We start from the raw sequence: 19170 nt of genomic DNA, 5'->3' as shown, positions 1-19170 counted from the left end.
GGTCTGAAATGATCTTGGCTTAAGAGAAGCCCACTGTGGACTGCAGTCACAACAGTCTAAGATGGGTCTAACATCGGGGATTCCAGGGGATGGACAACCATAACCCTTATTATAAGTTATTCAAGAGAACAGATGCTAGGAAGTCTCTTTTGAAATTTTTTTCTATGATGTTCTAGAAGCAATTAGAGCTTATTGATCCTTTTCAGTCTCTTTTAGCTTCCAGCTGTTCCTTCTGATCTTTCTGTGTAACCCTGGATGATCCAGTTTCTTTTTGGACTAGCCCTGTGGTATGGAATTGAGGGATGGAGGATGGGGCTGCCCACCTGTGCTTTGTTACACTGGCATAAGTGTCCTGCTGGTGACAGAGCACTGGAAGCCAGTGGTTACCTGGTTCCTTTTAATAATCAAATAAGTTGATTGCTCTTTTAAATAAAAATATTTGTTTCATATATTATCACAGCAGTGATTTCTAGCTGTAGCTTACAATACCTAGGATGTCTTAAATAATCTCAAGTTATAATTTTCCTTTTTTAAAAAAGTGAGAGTAAAGGATATAAATGTAATAAATTGGCCATAAGTTAATAATTATTGAAACTGGGTAATGGGTTCATGAGGATTCATCATATAATTCTCTTTCCTTCTACAAATGTCATGAAATGTTCCTTAATAAAAAATGAATAAACAAAAAGGTCATACTTCCATACTAACCAATAACTAAAATATACAGAGTAGTAAACTATGTATCATGCACTTTTGAACTGATTGATATGAATTAATTCACCTAATTCTCCCAATAACCCTATAAATTAGGTACCATTATTAGCTCCATTTTAGAGATGTCAAAACTGAGGCTTGAAGATGTAAAGTAGCGTGCCAAAAGTCACATAGCTTATACATAGTTAGCATACATATACTATACATAGTTAGATACAAATATGTCAGTGATTACAGATGAATAGCCAAGACATAGATTATCCACGTGAGTTTATAACTGTTCCTTTATTCAACAAAAGAATGCCTACTGTATGTCAGGTGCTGAAGACACTTCTGAATGAGATGAACAAAGTCCCCCGTCTTCTGGAGCTTCCACCCATTAGAATGGGGAAGAGACTTAATAAACATAAACACGTAAGACGCTGGCAGATAGTGGTAAGTCCTCTGGAGGAAGCAAGGTCGAATTGCAGGCAGAGAGTGAAAGACGAGGGGGCCGCTTTGATGAGAATGGTCAGGACGCGGCTTACCTATCAATCAGAATGAATAGCAATAGGTGAGTGATAATCATTGCATTCTGACAGGTGGCCTTTTGAAACACGTAATATTTTTCTGCCTTAGTTATAATGATAGAAGAAATTGATTCAGTCTTTTCTGATGTGTGTTAGCGCATGAAGATTTCTCAGAAATAAATATACCATGACAGGTGGTAAATGAGGTCACAGGGCAGGAGACAGCTTCCTAAAAAGCTGAGGCTTGTTTAACGTATCAAAATGGAAGACCTAGTTTTAGTTTCAAAAACTATTTTTGAAGAGCAATGGAAAAACTTCCCCACCTACAATCACCCCCATTTCACCCCTCCAAAAATATTTGTAACAATCTTTTCATCTCCCACTGTTGTAAAGAAGGGTTTGAGAATGGAAATATGGTAAGTCTAACTCTACCCGGCTTTCCTTTCTCATTTTCATAATAGTAAAACATTTAGAGAAAGAGACATTTTTACAGTTTTTTCCATTGGCTCTTAAAGTTTTCCAGAGAAAAGAAATATAACTACTAAGCTTTAAAAATGAACTCGACTTGCATGAAACGATTTTTTCCGAAGTTGCGCACACTAACATGCTGGCGGCAGCGGTGCCGTGTGCTTGGGGGTTGTGTTGCTTTGTGAATTGCGTGGTTGGCATTCAAGTGATCCTTCTCTATTTTGGTTAGATATTTGTTGACTGACCAAAACAGGATGCGAAGTGTAAATGACATCATGCCCATGATTGGTGCTCGATTTTATACTCAATTGGATGCTGCTCAAATGAGAAATGATGTCATAGAGGAAGACCTTGCAAAGGTAAAGTGTGTAGTTAAAGGAGTGTGTACACACCTGCATCTGTGTGTATCAACAGATATAAAACAGAGTCATTACTGTGCTGAATATAGTACACAGCTGGCTGAGATTGTTTGCAGATATTTTTGTCCAAACTTAGTGTTCCGTATTTTGATTTCTTAGGTCCTCTGGGCATTTGTTTTGTTCTTTTTTGTTTGCGGCTTTGCTACAGTCATGAGACACAATCTTGATGTTTTTTTTTTTTAATGCGAATTACTTTAATAATTCTTAAAAATGGACAGCTGTAGGGGGCAAGGAATAAATCACAAGCTTGTGATTACCATACACACACTACTCTATATATATATAAGATAGATAACCAACAGGGACCTACTGTATAGCACAGGGAACTCTGCTCCATATTCTGTGATAACCTATATGAGAAAAGAATCTGAAAAAGAGTGAATATATGTGTATGTATAACTGAATCACTTTGCTGTGCACCTGAAACTATCACAACATTGTAAATCAATTATAATCCAATAAAATTTTTAAAAAAGAAAGAAAAAAGTGGACAGCTGCGTAATCTTCTTGAGTATTACTATTGAATGAAATGGACATGTTGTATTCAAAAGTATAACCAGAAGGTGGGGATATTAAGATTTATTGTTTAAAGGTAATATTGGTACAGGATACCAGTTTTGTAAACTTTTGCTTTTATATTCAGTTAGCTGGAACATTAATATTCTCTCTCTTTTTAAAATGTTTTATAGGAGGTTCAAAATGGAAGACTGTTTAGGCTTCTAGCAAAATTGGGAACAATCAATGAGAGGCCGGAGTAAGGATTTACAGTATTTTACAATGTGTTTTCAATCAAGGGCACTATTTTGCGTAACAAGAATGAGTATACCTTATTCTTACTGGTTTTATTTGGAAAAAGAAAAATTCTCATGTAAAGTGACCTTAAGCCTATTGTTAGCCATTAGGGTGTGGTTTTTCAACCACAGCGTACGTTGTGGTTGTCCTTAGGGATTTCTCACACACACACACACACACACACACACACACACACACACACACACACACACACACACACACACGCGAACAGAAAATACACTGTGTTAGAAATCTCTGTTGTGGTTTGCATACGAGGGTGCATTTTCTGCCTGTCAGTACTGCCTCTTCCCTGTCTCCTTTCTGAAGCCTGTTCAGTTCAGGTTACCTTGGTCAGATTAGATACTTCAGATGTTTCTAGCCGTTCTTCTGCTAAAGTGCATTATTTATAGCTGTCGTATCAGTGACATTGGAATAGCATCACCATCTTACATTATTTGTTGTTTAGTTCTGCCTTGTTTGTAAGTTAACCATATGTTCAAGGAAGAAGCAAGTTTGGTGTTTGTGCGTTACACCTGTCCAAGACAGGTAGAGCAGTAGTGCAGCTGTTGTGACTGTAGTATAAGTTGCATTTCAGGATTGTTACCTCTGTTAATAGAGATAGGTGACAGGTAAATATCATTGCTTGGGGGAATGTTTTGACCACAAAATTTAAGTTCCCGTAGCTTTCTTCAAAGTTAAAAGATTCAATTAGCATTTTCCCTGATGATTTTTCTGAATGAAGAGAACATGACTATATGTTGAACCATTTAAAAAAGACTTTTAGCTGCTTCTTGCCGGCATTTATCTCTTTTATTTAAAAAAGTATAATGCTTAGAGTGCTGTTCCTTGATTTTTCCTTCAGTGTTTAAATTTTTCTTCAGTTTGTAACTCAGCTAATGACTTTGTCCTGTGGAAGATGAGGCTTTCTCTCTCACACCCCCTTCCCTTAACTAAGTACACACACATTGTACCGCTTAACCCATGAATTTTGAGATAAATCTTTATTCAGTGTTGGCATTGTTAGAACAAGGTAAATATTGTTCATAGCTGCCTTGCATAGTAAATCATGACTGTATTTCCTTTCTTTTGTATTTTGTTTTTAGATTTTTGTTTTCCTGATGTTAATTATTGTCTTATATAGAAAACTAAACAAGTGAAAAAATATTTACCACTAGTTCTTTCCAGACTCTCTGCCAGAGTTCTAAAATACCTTTCCATATGGTCAAAAATAGGTAACCTGTCAGTTCCCTTTTTTTCCTCCCCTTAGAGAAATTGCACCTGGAGCCTCTGCCCTTTACTCTCTGGGCTCCTTGGCTTCAGGCCTGCTCACACTCTCACTTTAGAACCTGAGCTTCCCTGTGCTGTTCTCGTTGTCTCTCCCTTTGCGTTGCTTGCCCTGTTTCTTGCTTTTTTCCTTGGTTTATTCTTTTGATTTAATGAAGCACAGCCTTCAGTAGCTTCCTGAGAAAGGTGAGTTTTTTGAGTCTTTGAAAGTCTGAAAATATCTTTATTCTACTTTCATACTTTATGGATAGTATGATTGGGCATATCATTCCAGATTGTCCTCAGAAAATTCTTCTTATTAATTAAATCTTTTGAATAGATTTTATATGAACCAATTTATTAAAAAGTAGAAAAGGGTTTGCAGTGAAAAATAAAAAATCTCTCTTTCATACCTGACACCCCCAGTCTCCCCAGTTCCTCCCACCAGTCTTTTATTAGTCTCTTGCACGTATTTCCCGAGTTACAACTGTATATTCTTATCACCCCTCTCCCCCCACTTCTGAATATCTACAAATTGTAAACCATGTTCAGTGTTCTGTTTGTTGCTCTTTTCTCATAACAATATATTTTGGAAGTCTTTCTCTTTAGATGTGTTTAGTGTATGCTCAACACTATTCTCAATAGTTAACAAATATGACCTAACTTAATCCTCCTAACAGCCCTGTGGTGCTGGGTACTGTTAGTATTCCCTTTTAACCCAGAAGTTGAGGCATAGAGAGGTTAAAAACCTTGTTCAAGGTCACATATGAGTCAGGATTCGAATCCAGACAGAATGGTGGTCCCAGAGTCCATGCTGTTAACCACTGGGCTGTGCTTCCTCATAATTTATGGCCATGTAATAGTCCGTCCTGTAGGTACACCGTGATTTATTCCTCCAGTTCCTTATTGATGGGCATTTGAGTTGTTTTCAGCCTTTTGCTAGTATAAGCAATTCTGCAGGGACTGACTTACACATACTTAATTTAGTGTGTGCACAAATACGAGTTCGACTGTGATCGTTCGGTCAGCACCCGTTGTAATTTGTGACTGTAATGATGGCCCTTAGACGGGTTTACCAGGCACAGTGCATGAGAGTCTTTCACCAACAACACTTCTTTCAAAATTTCGATTTTGGGGGCTTCCCTGGTGACGCAGTGGTTGAGAGTCCACCTGCCGATGCAGGGGACGCGGGTTCGTGCCCCGGTCCGGGAAGATCCCACATGCCGCGGAGCGGCTGGGCCCATGATCCATGGCCGCTGGGCCTGCGCGTCCAGAGCCTGTGCTCCGCAACGGGAGAGGCCACAACAGTGAGAGGCCCGCGTACCGCAAAAAAAAAAAAAGAAAAAAAGAAAAAAATTTCGATTTTTGACAACCTGATAGATGAGAAATTAAATCTCAGTGCAGGTGTTTTTGGTATTTACTCATAATGAGCATGTTGCCTATCTTTTTGATTCATTTATACTTCCTTTTCTGTCTCTCCAGATCCTTTGCGCATTTTTGTTTTCAGTTGGATTGTCTGTCATCTTGATGAACAGGAGCCAGAGAGATTTACCCTTTGTGATCATTTTCTTTGAAGTTTGTCATTTTTCTTTTGACTGCTTAATCTTTTCACACATAGGCATTTTTATGGTAGTCTAACTGATCAAACTTCTTTTGTACTTTTGGATTTTGAGTCATAGTAAGAAAGTTAGAAGGCATTTCTACTCTAAGATTGTGAAGGGATAATCTTGTAGTTCCTTCTAGAACACTTAAGGTTTCAATTTTTTCCTGTTAAAGTTTTTTATATATTCAGAATTTATATAGGATGTAAGGTACGAATCCAACTCCCCCCACCCCCAGACGACTACCCAGTGGTCCAGAAGCTGTTTATGGACTAGTCTCGCTTTTTCCACTGCTTTATTAAGGCAGCACCTCTTTCACACTATCGTGATTGACATTTTAAAATCTAGTAGCGTTGGCTCTTTCTTACCTCCATTTTATTGTTTTTTGTTGTTTTCCTAAAACTTAAATTATCTGTATAAATTCTAGAGTCAGCTTGTTTAGTTAAAAAAAAATTTTTTAAACCTGATGGTATATTTATTAAGTTTATTAGTAAACTTAAGGAGCATTTGTGTTTTTAGATGTGGAGTTATCTTAACCAAGATAATGACATGTCGTTGTATTGCTGGTGTCTGCTTTAGTGTGCTTCAGTGTTTACATTGTTCTTCATATAGTTATAGCACACTAAGTGTGTTCTTAGGTGTTTTTTCTTGTTGCTGTTATAAATGGGAATTTTCCCCCATTCTGTCTTCTTAGGCTCCTTGTTATCGTTGTATGTGAAAATGATTGATTTCTATAAATTTTGAACCTTGGTACATTAGCGTTTGGATAGTTTTTCAGTAAATTCTTTTGGGTTTCCCAGGCATATAATTGTGTCTTCACGTAATGACAGTATATTTCCTCCCTTCTAATTTCTCTACTTTTGACTTCTCTTGAGTGATTGTGTTAGCTAGTACCTCTAGTACATAGTTAAGTAATAGTAATGATAGTTTTCTTTCAGAATTTGAAGCGTCGCTCCATTGTCTTTTAACTTCCAGACTCAAAGCCATTTTCTTTCCAAATCCTTCTCCACTCCCCATGCTTTTAGGATTTTTTTTTTTTTAAATCACTGGTGTGCAGAAATTCACAACGATGTGCTGTGGTGTGTGTGGGTTTTTGATTCATTCTGGTGAATCAACAGGTGGGCATTTTAATCTTGGGAATTTATGTCTTTGAGTTCTCGGAAGTTGTCTTATTGTTTCTTTGAAAACTTTTCTTCTCTCTTTCTGGAACTCCCATTGCTTAGCTCTTAGGCCTTTGCAATTGATTTTCTAATATTCTCTTCTATTTTCTATGTTGTATCTTTTTGTTTTACTTTCTAGGCAATAATCTCAACTTAATTTTGTCTAAAATTAAAGGGTTTTTTCCTAATCCTTTGAATTTCTGCTATCATATTTTAAATTTTCAACAACTTTCTGCTTTCTAAATGTTTCTGTCTTATAGCATTTCATTCCTTTTCTCTGAGACTGTCAATTATAGATTTTTAGTGAGTGGGTTTTTTTTTTTTAATTTATTTAACTTTTATTCTGTTCCCTGCAATATCTCATAGAAAAAAGAACAGTTTGCTTTGTTTTGTTTTATTCTGCAAAGGATTTCTGATCCTTGGCTGTTCGTTCATATTAAAAATGACATCCTTAAAAGCTAGGGGGAAGTTCCTTGTGGAAGCAGGGATTATATAATAGACTGTGTGATAAAGCAGCGTGATGTTGTTACGTATGGTTTTTGTTTGTTGTTGGTAGACTTCCAAATGTCAGTATTTCCCTTGGGTAGGTCAGCTTCTGCGGAAAAGAATCGTCCACCTTCCGTTTGTTGTATGAACCCAGATACATGACTGTGGTGGGCTTACCCCTCCTTGTTCTCAGAATGCAGATCTAATTTTTAAATGTGATCTAAGGCTGCATGGTCTGACCTCTCCCTTTTTATCCTCGCTTCAGATGTGTTTCTTTCCTTTTACTGTCCTCCTCGCCTCTAGTGCTGTCTTTGCCTGGCTTTTCACCCCTCCTTGTCCTTACTCTGCACCCCTCCAGTTCTGCTCCCTCTCTTCTCTTCTCTTTTCTCCCCCAACCCCATCCAGCTACACTGACCTTTCCTAAGTTTCTTAAGCGCTCCTTGCTCTGTCCTTTGCAAATCCTGATACCTCTGACTAAGGGGCACTCTTCCTTTGGGAAGAGCATCCACTCCTTCCCTAGAAAGCCTTCCTTGCTTTCCCAGGTGAATTCATGTTTCTGTTCTATACCATATCCCTTCTTCTTAATAGCATTCTCTAAATAAGCAATTACTATTTGAATGTCTGTTTTCCCCACTAGCCTGTAAGTTCCATGGGTCACTGAAAACTTAGCAGTGATCATCTGGTCAGTTTTCCAGTTCTTAGCAGCTCACTTTCACATCATCACATGATGGTAGGAAACCAGAATCTACCCCCTTTTTGCTTCGTAAACATTTCCCTGTTTTATGCTCCCAGTAAAGCAGAACACCTATCTGACCATCTCTCTCTACCTTATGACCTAAGGGTGGAGGAGGAAAAGGATAATCTCTTTCAACCTATTTCTAAAGATACCTGAAGACATTTGCTTTCTTCCCCATTTTATCTAATGGTAGGGCCCTAAAGAAGGAAGTGATTATAAAATAGGAGTGTGTAAGGGGAGTGATTGCCTTGAGAAGTGGCAAGTGGTATTCATATGCTTTCGTGTTCAGTGAGATTAGTTTTTAAAAATCTATGGGCAATCTGGACATAAAATTTGATTAAAAAAAACTACACACAAACCCTACTTTCTGATTTATTGTAGAAAACAATAAAATTCAACTAGTTTTGAGTCTGAAGTATAAACATATAGCCCTGTGGTATACAGCATGAGTTACTGAGGTGAAATATTACCTTCCCCCAGGTTTCAGAAGGATCCTACCTGGTCGGAGACTGGAGACCGTTATCTGTTGAAACTCTTTAGGGATCATCTTTTTCATCAGGTGACAGAAGCGGGCGCTCCTTGGATTGACCTCAGTCATATCATTTCTTGTCTTAACAAGGTAATTTGTATCTGGACTTTTAAGATCACAGTGCTGTTATCTACAATTTATAGAGCTGCATCTCCTACAAATACTAAGAGACTTAAGAAATTAAGCTGTAGTCTGCTATAGTATACAAGACATTTTATTAATAATTATTAGGTGTACCTACTTAATAACAATTTGTAGAATGGGAGGTTTTTTTTTTTTTTAGATGTTGGGGGTAGGAGTTTATTAATCTATTTATTTCTGCTGTGTTGGGTCTTCGTTTCTGTGCGAGGGCTTTCTCCAGTTGCGGCAAGTGGGGGCCACTCTTCATCGCGGTGCGCGGGCCTCTCACTGTCGCGGCCTCTTGTTGCGGAGCACGGGCTCCAGACGCGCAGGCTCAGTAGTTGTGGCTCACGGGCCTAGTTGCTCCGCGGCATGTGGGATCCTCCCAGACCAGGGCTCGAACCCGTGTCCCCTGCATTAGCAGGCAGATTCTCAACCACTGCGCCACCAGGGAAGCCCCAGGGAGGATTTTTTTTAACGCCTACATGAATAATTTAAGAATTCTTCATTGTGGATCTTTCTGCTGTGATAAAATGTCACAAAAGGACTGCCTCCCACACCCCCGCCCCACTCTCTTTTATTTACCAAGTGTAGTTTGTTATAACAAACAAAGCAGTATTTTGTGTTTGAATATTTTTTAAAAGTTGAATTCCTTTCTTCTCAGTCATTGTGAGTCCTGCATGTCCTTAGTTCATGTGCTCTCAGCTGTGGGTGTTAATCAAGTGTTAATAATAGTGAAAACGCAGTACTGGGCATATCACTAGACCCAGCTGTGATAAATGGAGAATTAGAAGTGATTAGATGAAGTAAGCAGGTAGAGATGTATCATAATTTTGAGAGGTGAGCTTTGTGTTTTTGAAAGGGCCAGGAGAGGTGCGATTTATGGAGGGAGGGAGGAGTGCATTTTCCTTATGAATTACTTGGAATTACAGAGAGAATGGGTCTCCAGAAGTATATCCTAGCCTTTGTGTATAGGTTTATATCTAAATCCAGGGTTGGCAAACTGGCCTGTGAGCCAAATCCTTTTGCCTGTTTTTGTACAGCCTACAAGCTAAGAATAGTTTTTACATTTTTAAAGGATTGTAAAAACAAAACCAGCTAAGAAGAGTATGAGACAGAGGCTTGTGTTGATATATGGCCCTGAAATTTAGAACACTTACTATCTGGCCCTTTATAGAAAACATTTGCTGACCCCTGGTCTAAACTGTCCCTAAATTACAAGGACTAGAGGAGAAAATACCTACGGTGGCACATGATTTAGAGCTGTTGGCGTACAGTGTGCTAACCCTTCAGGTAAAACACGGTGGTGTTTTATTTTTAAGCACTACTTTGCCGTGTTTGAATCTCCTTAAAACTCTTTAGAGAGTATTGTCAATAAGACAGAACGAGACTGTATGTTATCATTGAGCTAACCTGGTACAATTTGTATATTCATTTGCCCTTTTCCCTTAAGGGGAAAACATTTTTCATAAGAGCAACGAGTGGAGAATAATTCTACCAGATTTTAGAAAACAGTATCCATAGTATCAAAGCACCAGTAATTAAAAATATGTAGAACTAGAATAAACACTGACAGGTGGATCCTGTGGAAATAAGCCATGGACAGACATCTTAAATGAAGATTATTTAATGAATATTAGGATAACTGAAAATTCTGTTTCATTTCATAACATAGGAGTAAATAAAATTTATCCCAAATCTGAATATGTGACAATTTTTTAAGTTTGGAAAGCGTATAATAAATTAAAAGAGATGGATGGCCATGTTGATGATATAAAAATTAAATTTTTGGGCTTCCCTGGTGGCGCAATGGTTTGGAGTCCGCCTGCCGATGCAGGGGACGCAGGTTCGTGCCCCGGTCCGGGAAGATCCCACGTGCCGCGGAGCGGCTGGGCCCGTCAGCCACGGCCGCTCAGCCTGCGCTCCGCAACGGGAGAGGCCGCAGCGGTGAGATGCCCGCGTACTGCAAAAAGAAAAAAAAAAAATTTTTTTTACGTAGATTACTTCGGTGGAAATGATGGCAGAAATTAGATGGTAAAATGATTTGAAAGGTTGTGCCTTCAGAATTAGTTTTAAACATATTTTAATGAATTATTGAAAAAAGACGGAAATATGTACATTGAAAACTAACAAAAGTAAAGTGAAAATCCTAACGAAAAGTTATTAGATGGACTCAGGATTCATACTTAATGTTTTATAAAGACCTCATTAAAATATTATTGCCAAATCCTGGTAGATAAGGATTTGATAAAGATTATATACCGGCATTCACACAGGTGGAAATAACAAAAGTAAATGTATGAAAACATTTGGTAACATTAATGAAAAATGTAAATTAAAATAGCAAGGCACTCACTTGATATGGAGTTACTGGTAAACTGGTACAACTCATAAATCCGTGGTGTTCTGTGTCCTTTGGGAAGCAGTTTGGCTGTATGTATTAAGCTATAAAATTACCCATACTTGTTGATTCAGTATTTATACTTTTAAGTGTTTCTCCTAGAGAAGTAGTTCTATAGAAGAAAAAAATTAGCCAAATATGTTCATTGCACTGTAGTTCACGATACCAAGGAATTGGGAGATACTGGGGGAATAATTGAATTATGGAGTATCAACTGGATGGAATATAATATACACAAATGTTAACCGTGACAGATAGATGAATTGGGAGATTAGGATTGACATATTCACACTACCATGCGTAAAACAGATAGCTAATGAGAGCCTGCTGTATAGCACAGGGAGCTCAGCTCGGCGCTCTGAGACGACCTAGAGGGGTGGGATTGGGGGTGGGAGGGTGGGAGGGAGGTCCAAGAGGGAGGGGATATGGGGATATATGTATACATAAAGCTGATTCACTTTGTTGTACAGCAGAAACTAACACAACATTGTAAAGCAACTATACTCCAATAAAAATAAAAATAATAAAGTTTTAAAATAAGATAGGCAGCAACATAGGGCAATGTTTCTTTAATTTTTTAAAAAATGACTTTTGCATGTGTTTTATTTATTTTTTGGCCACGCCACACTGCATGTGGGATCTTAATACCCCACCCAGGGGTCGAACCCACGCCCCCTGCAGTGGGAGTGCAGAGTCTTAACCACTGGACCACCAGGGAAGCCCCTAGGGCAATGTTCTGTCGAGCGGGGGCTTCTCATCGCGGTGGCTTCTCTTGTTGCGGAGCACGGGCTCCAGGCGCACGGGCTTCGGTAGTTGTGGCTCGCGGGCTCTAGGCGCGCAGGCTCAGTAGTTGTGGTGCACGGACTTAGTTGCTCCGCGGCACGTGGGATCTTCCCGGACCAGGGCTCGAACCCGTGTCCCCTGCACTGGCAGGCGGATTCTCATCCACTGTGCCACCAGGGAAGCCCCTAGGACAATGTTTTTTAAAAACGCATCTGAGTTGAAAAGTGTGTACATAGTGATTAGTGATGTAAAATATTTATGAATATCTAGAGGGGAATGTGACAACATTTTAAAAAATATTTCATATATCACTGTTGCAAATGTTGTCCTAAAATAGGCTTGAACTTCATATGTTGTGTTTCTGTCTGTTTCAGTTAGATGCTGGTGTGCCAGAAAAAATAAGCCTCATTTCCAGAGATGAGAAGAGTGTACTTGTGGTGACTTACAGTGACTTAAAGCGATGCTTTGAAAATACTTTTCAAGAACTGATTGCAGCTGCAAATGGTCAGTTGTAGTATTTGCTTAAAAAAAAAAAAAACAGGCGGGATATGGCCGAGGAGCTTATTAACCAATAGCAAATTGCACTACAGCTGAACTGTTCTCATCTCATTTCGCGTTTGGGAAACAAGCAGAAGATGAGCAGAGCTGCTTGCACTTGGGTCAGGTGCGCTGTTACTTGAAAGGAAGAATGTTTCACTTATCCTTGAGCTGTGGCTGCCGGTGGGCCACATCTGTGAAGAGTTTATTTTAGATTAAGGAGCACCGTTAGGGGAATGATGTTCCAGCTTTTGTTTTTTCCACTTGTATATGCACTAATTTTAATTTTTTAAAGACTTTTTTCTGATCTTTGAACTTTTGCCACATTGTATACTTATTAAGGGAAACGATTTGCAAGGAGGTTTTTGGGAAACAATGCTGGGCAGCATTTTTGTCACTGAGGGTTGCAGAATTTGCTCTTTTGGGGATGGGTTGCCCTGAATAACATAAGGGACCAGGTAAATGATTTCATGGAAGTACCGTACAGTGCATAATTCTTGTAAGAGTATTGTATGCAAGCTCTGTATGCCACCCACTGTTAGTTCAGCTTGAGATTTTTTTTGTGTGTTTTTTGTTTTGTTTTTAAGAACACACAAAAATTTCAGTGACTTGTTGGGTGTGAATTCCCCTATTAGTTGATTTAAATCCTTTCTGCATGAGGGTTAGACAAACAGGAACTGAAGGAGCACACAGAGCTCTTTGCTCCAAATTCAACCAGAGCCTTTTTTTAAAAAGGCGTTTCCCTGCTAATCAGATACATTTACATTTATGCCATTTTTTAACAGAAAAAAAATTAAGAAATTGTGTTAAAGGCCTGAAGTTCAGGAGTATGTTGCTTTAGGTTTTTTCCAGTTTGCTTTTTTGTATAAAGTTCTGTTCTTTGAACCACAGCTTTATTATGGTACTTTACACTGGATACAGATACAGAGACACTGTTCAGAAGACGATCTAAACACAGCGGTGGTCTGGCATCAGGAGCATTCTGAAGTTTTACAGCCTGAATCTGGAGGGAAAACAATCTGCTGTGCCTTTGCAGTCACTGCTTAGCCCAAAGTAATAGTGCTTTTGATAATAACTATGTGGGATATTCCTGAATAAGTCAGCCTCAAAAGTCTGGAATTTTCCTCCTCTTAACTTTCTTAACATTTGGACGTGCAGTTGTCGCCAAACTTGGGTATTCATGGAATTTCTAGTTAATGAAATACCTATACTTTGATACTGAAGACTGCCAAATACGTAGGAATTTTCTTTCATAAAAAACAGTAATGAAGACTCTATCTCCTTTCCCAGCACTGAATGTTTTGCTAGCACTGGGTGCTCATCATGCAACTATGAAGAAAATGTGGAAACTCAAAAGGTCAGGAAGGACCTCCAAGCACTTGCAACTGATGTTACAGTCTTCAATTTTAATAACTATACACATTTGTAGTTTTCAGAGAAGTTTTTAATATTTCTCTGTCCACTTTTTATAAGCTTTAAAATGATTTTCTCTGCCTTGAGATTTGCATCAAGAAAAAGCACCTCTTCACCCAAAATCTTTGAAGACTAGAGACCCACTTTACATGTTTTAACAAGTGTGTTTGAGTCCACGTTTGGTAGCATCAGTTGTTGAGTTAAAAAGAAAATCAGCTATTGCATTTGATCAGGATGGATTTTAAAAGAACATAATGCTCAGTATTCAGAGGATAACTAACATTTGCCACCATAATGTTCTTTTTTTATGTAAAAGGAACAGGAACTTGGAGACATTAACATGCAAAAGTCTTTTATCATTATTAGCTCATGTATTTGACAAAGAGCAGCTGTCTTTTTATATGTTTTTTGACAAATCATATTGTAATTCTTTTGTACAAAAAAGAACTACTTGTATTCTAGAAGAAATATGAAATGCTTAATTTATAAGCGGGCTGGAGATTTTTTCCAATATTGTTTTCTTTGAAAATGAAAGGGGATCATCTATTTTAGTTTCGGGGTCTGGGAACTTCTTGAAAATTTAATTTGTGGACCAATGTTTTGCAAAAGCTAAGGAAGGGCAGGGGTAAAATAGGGCTTGATTTTCTCATTCTGTGTAGACCAGCAAACTTCCCTCTGCGAGGCCGGTTCAAATCACAACCCCAAGAGCGTTTGCATCATAAATGCTAGCTTGCTTCAGCCCCTAGTAACCTCAGGACTCGGTTTGAATAAAAAGGCAGACAGCTGATATGTTTTCATGAGTAAATATTGTCAGCCAGAAAACAGTTGGTGTCAGGTAATACGTTGTTTCTTTTAAGCTTTGTTTTATATTTATTTTTCATTTAGTTTTTATTGGGAATGGTTTTCAATAGAACTCTTAGTTCTGCTTAGGTGTTTTTTGGGGGAGCCCTCTTTTCCATAGTGTAATTCCATTTAACAGGTTGTCTAAAAGTTAGTCTTTTTAATTCATAGGAAGATTTTAATATCGGAAAGTACTCAAATTAAGGATATAAACTTGCACACCTTCCTGTTACGACAGATACAAGCACAGAACGGACAACCCTTGAAATCATGTAACGTTGGTCATTTCCATTTTTTGTTACCTATTTTAAAATCTGTTAATGTATTTACTTCATTGTAAATATTTTTGAGGGTACCTTTGTATTTTGCTTTTGACCTTGGTTCTGTAATTTGGATGTCAACAACTTCCCTGAAAAGCACCAGTATGTTAAGTTCTAATGTCATGATCCCAATATGGGTTATTCATCTTTAATCCTGTTTTCAGTCTCTACGTGTACAGCAGTATTTTTAATAAAGAATTACAGAGAGAAGATGGTCCTTTTTTTTTTTTTTTTTTTTTTTTGGCTACCAGTTCATTTAACAAGATGATGTTTGTTTTATGATTGGGACTTAAAAGGCCAAACGTTTCATATGTGTTTTGGAGGAAGTTTTGGTCTTTGGATAAAATGGTGGCAGATTTATTTGTTAATTTACCAAATATCTGTTAAATGCCTAACCTGGATCTGTTCTAGGCACCAAAAATGCAGATAAGTATTTTAAGTACTTGTTCTTTACAGAATGTGTAGTCACACCCAAACGTTTCTAAATAGTACGTGGCATATACCGTGTAGTTTAGGAGAGAGGACCTACTTATATGAAAGGAATGACATCTGCTAGTCTTTGATTCAGACGCGGTTAATTTACTATATAGGTGAAGGTTCCTCTCCCCCCACCCCCCCAGAAACATCATTCCGAATAGAAGGGTAGAGAAGGAAAATACGACAAAATGGTAATATTTGTTGAAACTAGGTACTCACTCATTAAATATAGGCCTACCTCAGACATTGTGGGTTCGGTTCCAGACCACTGCAGTAAAGTGAATGTTGCAATAAAGTGAGTCACATGAAGTTTTTGGTTTCCCGGTGCATACAAAAGTTATGTTTACACTATACTGCAGTCTGTTAGGTGTGCAACAGCATTATGTCTAAAAAAAATGTATATACCTTAATTTTAAAATATTGCCATCATGTGAGCCTTCAGCAGGTTGTAATCTTGCAGTAGTAACATCAGAGGTTCCTGATCACTATAACAAATATAGTAATAATGAAAAAGTTTGAAATACTAAGAGAATTACCAAAACGTGACACAGAGCCCTGAAGTGGGTGAGCAGTTGCTGTTGGAAAAACGGTGCCTTTAGACCTTCCTCGATGCAGGGATGCCGCAGACCTTCAGTCTGTAGAAAAAGCAGCATCTGTGAGGTCTGCCTGTATTTATTGAATGCCTGTTATACGTCAGGCATTGTTCTAGGAACCAACAGCACTCTGACCACGACAGACAAATATTTCTGCTCTTAGAGAGCTTTCATCCTATCAGGGAAAAGGAGTATATAGTAGTTAAGAGGTAATAATGGTTATGGAAAGAAAATAAAGTAGGGTAAAGGGCGTGGATAGGGTTGCCAGATTTAGCAAATTAAAACAGACAACACAAAATTGAATTTCAGATAAACAGTGGATAGTTGTTTTTTTTAGCATGAGTGCGTCTCAAGTATTGCATGGGACACAGGATCATTTGTTTATCTGAAATTCAGATTTAATCAGCCATCCTGTGTTTCATCTTGCAACTCTAGGTGTGGGGAGTTTGGTGGTGATGGTAGAATTTCGGATGGGACGATCTGGGTAAGTAGGTCTCCCTGAGAAGGTTGTGTTTGAGCAAAGACTTGAAGAGAAGGAGCCAGGCATTGCAGATGTCTGAGGGAAAAGAATTCCAGGCCGGGGAACGTGCCGGGAGCGTCTGAGGCAGGGCAAGCAGGCTCCCGTGGCCAGAGCAGAATCGGCAGGAAACTTTGGCGTTTACTCCTGCAGGGGAAGCTTCGAGGAGGATTGTGAGCAGGAATAGCATGGCACAGCATTTGAAAGGATCACTCGGGCTGCTGGTTAGGGGGTTTGGGGTGGGGTGACGGGGAGATAGCTGTAGAGGCAGTGGGAAGCAACTGGATTCTGAATACATTTTAAAGGTAGAGCCAAGAGCACGTCCTGATTTATGATTTCTAGGACGTGGAGTAAGAAAGAAGAGAGGAGTCAAAACGACTATGAAGATTTTGGCCCACTACTGACAGGATGGAGGATTCTACTGAATTGAAAGAGATGGTTGTAGGAAGAAAGGGGTTTTTGGAGGGAGGGAGGGAGGGAGGAAGGGAGGGGGTTGGCACGGGGAAGACGGGGAAGTGAGGAAAGACAGTTGGGAATTTGGTTTGGGGCCTGTTAAGTTTAAGATGTTTAGTACACGTTTGTGCTGGTTTTTTATTGTTTAGTGACGACGGACCGTAAACTTCAGTGGCATAAAACAACCCCCATTTTACTCTCATGGATTCTGTGGGTCAGGAATTAGGACAGAGGGCACAGCAGGGATGGCTTAGCTCTACCCATTATGTTGGACCTCAGCAGGGAAAACTCCAGTGCCAGGAGGGTGGGGGCTGCAATCATCCGACCTGGCACCTGAACTGAAGGTCATGAACTGGACTCAGCTGGGGCCGGTCAACGGAGGCACCAACCCGCGGCTTCTCCGTGAGGCTTGGGCTTCTCCAGCTCTGGCGACTGCCTCTCTGGTGGGACCGGTTGGAGAATGAGTGACCTCGGGTGGAGGCTGCATGGTCTTTTCTGGCCTGGCCTCGGAATCATGCACGGTCACTTCTGGCACATTCTGTTGCTGACGAGTCACAAAGCCCGCTCTGATTCCACGGGAGAGGAATTGGATGGGGAAGTGACAAGGACACTGCCAAAGCTCATGTGGGATGGGAAGGTATTGGTGCAGCGATGTTTTGGAGAATACCATCTGCTCCAGCATCAGGAGATGCTGGTTTAGCACTCACGTGCGAGTTAGTATAGACTCTCACGTGCGAGTTTGGAGGTTGGGGGAGATCTGGCCTGTACATGTAATTTGCAAGTCATTATCATATAGATGTCATTTCAAGCTTTGAGGCTGATTGAGAGCATGAAGAGAGTTAGTATAGACTGAGAAGTGGAAAGGTCCAGGGGCAGAGCCCTGGGGTTCCTGGAACACTGTTGAAGGATCAGAGAAAAGAAAACCAGTATGAGGCAGAAATGACCAGTGAGGTGGGAAGAAAAATCTGTGATGTCCTAGAATCAAGGTGTTTCCAGGAATGAGGGTCAAGGTGTTAAGACTGAGACTGAAAATGGCCTCTGAGTTTAGCGACGTGGCGTCATGGATAAGCTCCCCATGGAGCAGCTCCTTTTCAGCGAGTGGGAGAGAAAGCTTGGCTTGAGTGGGAGGAGAGGAACCAGAAACAAAGCGTAGTATAACCAGCTCTTTCAAGGAATTTTGCTGTGAAGAGGAAAAGAGAAATGGGGTGGTAGCTGGAGGGGAAAGCAGGGATGGAGGGTTCTGGGTTTTGCCAGATGGGAGAGGTAATAGCATGTTCGTATGATCCAGTGGAAAAGGGAAGATGGGCAGGGGTGAGGGGTGGTGAGTTGCTGGAGCAATGGCCTTGAGTCGAGGAGAGGGAGGGGCTGCGTGTACCCCGGGTGTCCTGAGTCGGGAGGGCAGAGTGTCTGTGGTAGGTGGGCAGATGTGATGGTGGGATTTTGAAGTTCTCTTGACTCCTTCAGTTGTCCCATCGATGTGAAGGGTATACTGATAGTGCCTATCACATTGGGTTGCTTTGAAAATTAAATGAGTTTATTTCTCTAAACCACTTGGAATAAATAGTTCCTGGCACATAAAATTCAGTTGCTATGTTTGAGTCTAAGCCCTTACTCTTTTTAAGATGGGTTTTTCCTCTGTGAAGAGTTGTGGTGATCAATCAGGTTTTTTTCATTTTAATAATCCTTTATTGAAGAGCATACACACGTGCGTTTGCATGTAAGGGTACAGCTCAGTGAATGATCGTGACGTGAACGTACCTATTTCCCACACCCAGATCGAGAAATAGAACATTAGTGGCATCTAGTGGGTTTGGGGGGTTACTTTGTTTTGTTTTTTTTTTCTCTTAAATGTCTTTAGTTCAAAAAACAGAAGGCTAGTCATTCCTGGGTTGGGATCCAGGATATTTCTGAAATACTTCCTGGCCTGTGAAATCCGAAAGTCTGGTAATACGTTTAACACTGAGCAGTCCAGTACACCTTGCTGGGCTATCCTGCTGCTGGACGAAAGAAAAAAATTCATTCCCAAATGTACAATAAGT

General features: G+C 39.6%; 1 protein-coding gene across 9 annotated transcripts in view; it reads left to right on the top strand.

The window, feature by feature from the left end:
- PAN3 (poly(A) specific ribonuclease subunit PAN3) overlaps positions 1-15301 on the top strand; it is a 118251-nt gene extending 102950 nt beyond the window's left edge. For 5 of the 9 annotated variants that reach the window (XM_029210143.1, XM_029210140.1, XM_029210138.1 and 2 more), the window contains 5 exons: positions 1921-2050; positions 2800-2864; positions 8629-8767; positions 12356-12485; positions 13410-15301. In XM_029210143.1, the coding sequence (XP_029065976.1) occupies positions 1921-2050; positions 2800-2864; positions 8629-8767; positions 12356-12485; positions 13410-13504 (559 nt within the window). In that variant the 3' untranslated portion in view covers positions 13505-15301. Of the gene's footprint in view, positions 1-206; positions 2051-2799; positions 2865-8628; positions 8768-12355 lie in introns of those variants that run through there. The other 4 variants (XM_029210137.1, XM_029210139.1, XR_003791720.1 and 1 more) reach the window with 4 other exon arrangements.
- Positions 15302-19170: the final 3869 nt, after the last annotated feature.

This window comes from Monodon monoceros, unplaced genomic scaffold (genome assembly GCF_005190385.1).
Source record: "Monodon monoceros isolate NGI ecotype Baffin Bay Population unplaced genomic scaffold, NGI_Narwhal_1 Super_Scaffold_8, whole genome shotgun sequence".
NCBI lineage: Eukaryota > Metazoa > Chordata > Mammalia > Artiodactyla > Monodontidae > Monodon > Monodon monoceros.
The sequence above is the reverse complement of the archived record's forward strand: the minus strand, read 5'-3'. Positions and strand labels throughout refer to the sequence as shown.